This window comes from Mus pahari, chromosome 10 (assembly GCF_900095145.1).
Source record: "Mus pahari chromosome 10, PAHARI_EIJ_v1.1, whole genome shotgun sequence".
NCBI lineage: Eukaryota > Metazoa > Chordata > Mammalia > Rodentia > Muridae > Mus > Mus pahari.
The window spans coordinates 107,733,254-107,740,614 of record NC_034599.1 but is presented as its reverse complement, the minus strand read 5'-3'; the positions used below and the strand labels follow the sequence as shown (position 1 = coordinate 107,740,614).

General features: G+C 46.3%; 1 protein-coding gene across 1 annotated transcript in view; it reads right to left on the bottom strand.

Annotated features, from left to right (window-relative positions):
- Cmtm6 (CKLF like MARVEL transmembrane domain containing 6) overlaps window positions 1-7,361 on the bottom strand; it is a 17,126-nt gene that overhangs the window by 7,507 nt on the left and 2,258 nt on the right. Inside the window, exons 2-3 of the mRNA XM_021206527.2 lie at window positions 4,322-4,498; window positions 1,065-1,163 (exon numbers count right to left, since the gene is read on the bottom strand). Coding sequence (XP_021062186.1) covers window positions 1,065-1,163; window positions 4,322-4,498 — 276 coding nt within the window. The remainder of the gene's footprint in view (window positions 1-1,064; window positions 1,164-4,321; window positions 4,499-7,361) is intronic.

The following is a 7,361-nucleotide window of genomic DNA, read 5'->3' as shown; positions in this document are numbered from 1 at the left end:
GTAACAAGATCTGACGCCCTCTTCTGGAGTGTCTGAAGACAGCTACAGTGTACTTACATATAATAAATAAATAAATCTTTGGGCTGGTGAGATGGCTCAGTCAGTAGAATTCTTTGTTTTTTTAAGAATTATTTCTTTATTTTATGTATATGAGTACACCATTGCTCTCTTCAGACATGCCAGTAGAGGGCATCAGATCTCATTACAGATGGTAAGCATTACTAAAAGCCAGAGACATTTGGACAATGACAAAGGTGACAAAGGTCACCTTGCCACTCACATTAGCAACCACTTGTTTATGCACAGCATAAAGAAAACTTTGTAACAAAACTCTGCCAAATTCCAGACAGGTTCCTGGGCTCTTAAGACCAGTGTCTGTTTACTTTTAGGTCTACCTTTGTATTGAAAGGAGAAGAAAAACTACTCCAGGTCCGGGTCAGTGGGCTGGGGAGATGGGCTCAGTGGACTGGGGGGATGGGCTCAGTGGGCTGGGGAGATGGGCTCAGTGGGCTGGGGAGATGGGCTCAGTGGGTAAACTTGATTAGCACACAAGCTGAAGACTGAGCTCACATCCAGGAACCCACGTAAAACTCAGGCGGAGTGTCAAAAGCGTCTGTAACCCTGGAACACCTACAGGAAATGGGAAGTAGAAACAGGCGATTCCAAGAAGCCAGTGGGGCCAGGTAAGGTGACTCATCCTTCTAACTCCAGCACTGTCCTGGTGAGTGCCAGGGACAACCAGGACTGCACAAGAAGAGCCTATCTCAACAAGGAGGGTTGGAGCTGGTGAGCAGCTGGCCCGGCTATGCGGCAGTGAGACCACCTCAAATAAGGAGGGAAGGCAGGACCAAAGAGCATCTCTCATCCACTCAGATCACGGCGCACAGGACCAAAGAGCATCTCTCATCCACTCAGATCACACGGCACCCCCCACAAACACATATATCATCAATATAAACAAAGTTAAGTAATAATTATTACTCTTATATATAATCTATGAAGAACTTTCTAAATTCTCTGCTTCTAAGGAAACAAAAATAAGGCTAAAAAAGAAAAGTACTTACAATTGCAGCAATTTCAGCTGAGGTCCCAGAATGGGTGGAGACAAAAATGATAGACGCCAGCAGGAACACACACCCTGTTCCCAGGGTGATGTAAAAATCCTACACACAGGGAACAAGAGCACACAAGCTCAGAGCAGCAGATAAAACGTAACATTTTTAATTTCAAAAACCCTGAATGACTTACATTTTCTTGGTGCAATCCAAGCTTAAAGCATGCTATAGTTTCTCTTCAATAAGCCTGCATTCAAACACTATCTAGTTTAGGCTGCATGTAATAGTATGTCACAAACTTTTCTTTTTGAGACAGGGTCTCACCATGTAGCCCAGGCTGGTCTGGAACTGAGTATGTGGACCACACTGGCCTGGAACTCAGGGAGACCCAACCGCCTGCCTCTGCCTGCCGAGTTCCCCCTGGGATTACAGACAAGCAACACCACATCCAGCCCGGTTTTGTTTGTTTGCCTGTTTGTTTGTTTGTTTGTTTCCATCTTTGTGCTTCCTGTTCCTGGGACAGACCCCGACCTGAGCTGACCGCTGTTTGGTGGGTTTGTATCTCTTCCTTACAGGTTCTCACCTAGCCCAGACTGGCCAGGAACTTCTGACAGTCCTGCTTCTACCTTCCAAGTACTGGGATTGCCTACTCAGAACCAGGGCTAAAGAGGGATGTCTCAACAGTTGGAGCACTTGCTCTTCCACAGGACCAGGGTTCAGTTCCCAGCAACCACAGGGTGGTTCACAATCATCTGTAACTCCAGTTTCAGGGGATTTGACACCCTCTTCTAGCCACCAAGGGTACCAGGATGCACAGAGTATATACAAAAACATGCGGACAAACATATACACAAAATAAAATATTTTTTAAATAAAATAATTTAAAAAGATGCAATGTTTGATAAACATAGCTTGTAAAGTCAGACAGTTCAAATCCCAGCTGTGTAACTTCCTAGTTATGTGACTTCTTGTTTGTTTCTTATTGTTGGCGAGGGGATGTAAGTGCCACTGCATGTGTGTGAAGGTCACAGGACAGCTCTGCGGAGTCAATTCTCTGTAGCACCTGACTTCTGAGATTACAGGTATGTGCAAGCACACCAATTCCTGAGGCCCAGGGCTTCAGTGCAAGCCAAGCCAGTGTTCCCCCAGCTGAACTGTACCCCAGTTGGTTTGGGGTGGGTTTTTTGTTTGTTTGTTTATATGGATATTGCAGAGGGATTTTTAACTCTGCAACATTGTTACACTGTTACTCTAGCTGATTAGCACACACCTTGAATCCCAAACAATGAAGGGAAAATCAGTTTGTAGAAGGAAGCACCCATGTTGGAAAGTGATGTCTAACTGAGTGGCAGACAAAGTGATGAATCAGAGAAAGATTTGACAGAATAGGATCTGCCCAACTCGACAGGGTTTCTCTGTCCTGGAACTCACTTTGTAGACCAGGCTGGCCTTGAACTCAGAAATCCACCTGCCTCTGCCTCCTGAGTCCTGGGATTAAAGGTGTGCACCACCATGCCCAGGTATGCCCAACTCTTACAAGAAGAGAGAAGAAAGGGAAGCTACTTAAGATGGAGCAGCTGAGAGAGAGAGAGAGAGAGAGAGAGAGAGAGAGAGAGAGAGAGAGAGAGAGAGAGAGTTAGTTTTACTACAAGTTGCAGAGAAAGAACAAGGTAGACACAGGTGAAGACAGAATGAGCCAGAGAATCAGAGAATGAGAAGGAGCCAGAAGATTAGAACAGATTGCCACAAAGTTAGTTTGAGGCCAAGCAGAGCAATTCAGAAACCAGAAGAAGCCAGACTGAATCAGCTTACTGAGGTGTCAGAGCCAGAAGAGCTGAGTTAAACCAGCCAACAGAGTTCAGAAGGAACTAGAAAGAGTGCTCTTATTCAGCAGCAAATCTCAGAGGCTGAGAACATTCTAGGCCTAGGTTAGCAGACAGAGGCAGATGACAATTACATCAGGTGAGTTTTGTAGGTTTGTATGTGTGTGCATGTCTGAGGCAGAGGGATGTCAGCATCTTTCCAGATGCCCTTCTGAGGAACACAGAGCTCCCTGACTTGGCTAGTCCTGTCTCTGTCTCCCGAACACTGGGATGACAGGTGAGTGGCCATATGTGGGTGCGGTGGACCCACATTCCTGTCCTTAACTCAGGGCTTTCCCTGTCCAGCTGCAACCCCAGCCTGGGGACACTGTAACAATGACCCAACAAAGGCATTCTTTATTCACCTAAACACAACTTTTATCTTTTTATATAATTAAATGAAAGTGCCAGGCATGGTGGTGCCCACCTTTAATCCCATCACATGGGAGGCAAAGACAGGAGGATTTCTGTGAGTTTGAGGCCAGTCTGGTCTACTGAGTGAGTTCCAGGACAGCCAGGGATACAAAGAGAAACCCTGTCTCAAAAAAAAAAAAAAAAAAAGGAAAAGAAAGCACAGACAGAACCACATGTTTCTTTGTTTAAAGACCCTGTAGTGTCATGGTATCCCCCTGGCTCCCATGCACAGTGCAATGTCTGGTGGAGAGCAGTCACCCAATTCCTAACTGTAAAGTCAGTGAGTGACATTCTAAAATGTAAGAAATGAAAAGTGACAAAATCGGGCTGGAGAGATGGCTCAGTGGGTAAAAGCACTGACTGCTCTTCCGAAGGTCCTGAGTTCAAATCCCAGCAACCACATGGTGGCTCACGACCACCCGTAATGAGATCTGACATCCTCTTCTGGTGCTTCTGAAGTCAGCAACAGTGTACTTATGTATAATAATAAATAAATCTTGGGGCTGGAGCGAGCAGAGATCCTGAAAATTCAATTCCCAACAACCACATGAAGGCTCACAACCATCGGTACAGCTACAGTGTACTCACACACATAAAAATAAATAAATCTTCAAAAAAAGAGAAAGAAATGTGACAAAATCAAACTTCTAAAACAAAATATTTAGGTGGCACAGTGGCCCACGCCCATACTGCCAGCCCTCAGGACAGGAGATTGCAAGTTCAAGGCCAATCTAGGCTGGTCATAAGGCAAACACAATACAATGTCTACCATGAATTAGGTGAGGCCACCACTAACTACAGATCACTGGTGGCTTCCCTTTCCCCCTGGGTACATTTCTTCTCTCCATCTTTGATGTGAAGCCCCAGTTACTAGGGGGCAGAGAGCTAGAACACAGATAGTGCCCTTCCAGTGCTGCGTTCTGAAAGCATTACCACTCTCACACTAAAACCAGGAGAGCCCGACACAGGGACCGTGTTTTCCCCACTTACCGATGACTTGACTTTTCCAGTATCCACTCTGTCATGCACTGGTGTGCAGTACACAATCAGCAGGAGAAGGCTCAGGAGAAAGGCGCTACAGCTCACAAATTCAAAGAAGTACAGGCCTCCACACAACCCACACTCGGACACAACCTCTTCACAGATGAAGGCCAGGAGAGACAGCAGCTACAGATGGAAACCATTTGACTTCAGTGAGTGAGATGACCCATGACATCCAAAACCTACACGCAGGCTGTGCCTATAACCCAGACACCTGGGAGGCTGAAGCAGGAGGGTCAAGAGTTCCCCGACAGCCTCTGCCAAGGCTGTGAGACACCCCCCCCCTCTAAAACAAAATTAAATCCACTGTTTGCTAAAATATTTGTAAAGTAGAGACTGGGGCAAATAAGATTAGTGAGAAACCTTGGTAAGTAGAGCTTAGAGTCAGCTTGCCTTGAAGGGTCACACCCAGTTAACTACTGTGTGTCAAACGCTGAGACTCAGAAATGAGAGTGTTCCAACAACCCACAGGAAGGACTTCCAGAAGGAAAGAGAGCTGAGTGCCATTACGCATGGCATTTTTTTTTTAAGCTGCTGTAATGGAGTCAGTGGGAAAGTCAGGCAGAGCTATAGCTGGAGGCACATGGTGAGACTAATCTAGAGGTCAGGAAGTGTGGCTGCACACACAGACTCTGGGGGGCAGCCAAGTAAGAGGTCAAGATCAGCAGCGGGGGGGGGGGGCGCGGGGTACGAGGCAGAGCAAGCGAGCCCATGGGAAGAAGGCGGCAAGCGTGCTACTGCTCACTACTCAGAGGTGAGGAACACTGGTCAAGGAGCACCTGCATTAGACCGCACTACGAGACAGCTGACCATGATATTGGTGACACTGCAAGAAAACTCCAGTCTGGCAGAGAGTTAGATAACTGTACTCGAGGAAGGGGGTGTGGTGGGGACAGAAGGCAGTAGACTAGAAAAGCAGTGTCACGTGTGAGCAGAGTCAAGGGTGCAGCGATGAGCTCACAGGAAGGGAAGTTCCAGATGAGAGCATTCAGCACATTTCACCATTCTAGCAGAAACCCTCCACTGGGAGGACCAGAGACAAGCAGGGAGCACCTCTGTACAGGGAAGGAGGGGTTGGCGCTCAGGAGTTTAACTCTTTAGGGAGTGGGAAAAGACTGTTCATGAGTTGCTCTCACCAAGTGCCTGGGGAGTCCCCTGAGTCCCTGGACCATCAAAATGGCTGATGGCCCACAGTCAAAGGCCAAAGGGAAATTCCACCTCACTCCAGTGAGGACAGGGGAGAAAGCCAGGCACAGAGTGGCTTACAACTGCCACCCCCCCCCCCAAAAAAAAGAAAAAGAAAAAAATCAACAAAGCAGACTAGAGTGGGCTGCACACCGAGAAAGCCAGCACCCAGGAAGCTGAGGCAGTAGGATCAGCTAGAAGCCCAGGCCAGCCTGGGCTACAACACAACACGGAGCTAGGAATGTAGATCAGTGGTAGGATACATGCCAGGCACTGGCATTCTGGAGCCTCTGATTCAACTCCCAGCCCTGGAAAACAAACAAACAAACAAACAAACAAGTAAGCAACAGAGTAGCTTGGGGAAGAACAATGAAAATCAAGAGTTGTGTTTCACGGTGCACATTATATTCACCCACACTTTGATTTCAAATGTCAAAAGACCAATACTAGGAAAATTAGGAGTGTCTTCAAATGCTAAGCACTGTCGGGTACTCCAGAGAAATGAAGAGCCACTTGAGAAAGGGCCAGCACAAGAACTTCAAGGTGACTGTACTCATACAGCCCCAAACCAGAAACAATGCAGATGTCCTTCAACAGCTAAGGGAACTGCAAGTGCAGAGTGTTCAGTCCAACCGATCACCTCCAGATAACGGCACAAAGGGGAAAAAGTAGCAGTTGTGGCGTCCATCCACACGTCATCAACACAACACAGTCTAAGTTAAATCACAGACTGGTTCATTTAAACAATAAAGCCCATATAAATTCCATCATCAAGTATTTTAAAGATTTTTTTTTTTTTTTGGTTTTTCGAGACAGGGTTTCTCTGTATAGCTCTGGCTGTCCTGGAACTCACTCTGTAGACCAGGCTGTCCTCAAACTCAGAAATCCGCCTGCCTCTGCCTCCCGAGTGCTGGGATTAAAGGCATGCGCCACCACACCCAGCTATCATCAAGTATTTTTAAAAAATAACAAAATAGAAACATAAGGGTGAATCTACAGATACAATAAACCAAAAGTCTAGCTGCATAAAATTTATGATTCCTTACAACACTGTTTCAACATATTTACTGCTCTGTTCTGGAAAGATAAGAGACAGTGAGCCTTGTCTTTAGATGTCGGACAAGCCTTTGACAAGAGACAGGTCAGACATGACAGGTACGGCAGCACTGCTCCAAGACCAGACGAGTTTTACACTTCTATTGGAATCCCCCATGTTTGCAGGTTCACCACGTGCCCCTTGGTATTTAGCTTGGTAAGAGCAAGTCCCTAGCAGCCTGAGATATAAGGGTGGAAAGAACCTAGAGGTGAACCAGCCCCACCCCCACCATTCTCCCAGGTCTACTGTTTTACAACAGGCTTCTTTTCTCTTTGCAGTCTTAGAAAACCTGCTAAAATTCATGGGCCCAAACTAACAAATCACATCCAAATGCCCTCCCCACAGTTTGAAGGTTCCTTGTTAACACACTGTGCCTCCGCTTCTGATTTTGGTGTCTCCACACCCTTGTTTTCTTATCAGAGCTCTGCAATTCTATTAGGCTTTAAATCAACTACTGACTCGGAGAAGAACAGGAAGTCTTGCCTACAGCCCTCAGCCTGACTGAACAGACCTCATCTATAGCTTTCTTAGGACTTTTTTTTAGTAACCCTGTAGTATATTTTTATTGTTAATAAGTAACTGTATTAAAACAGTCTTAAAAAAGCAGGAACAAAAAGGCAACTATAAAAAAGAAAAAGTAAGGGGCTGGTGAGATGGCTCAGTGGGTAAGAGCACCCGACTGCTCTTCCGAAGGTCCGGAGTTCAAAT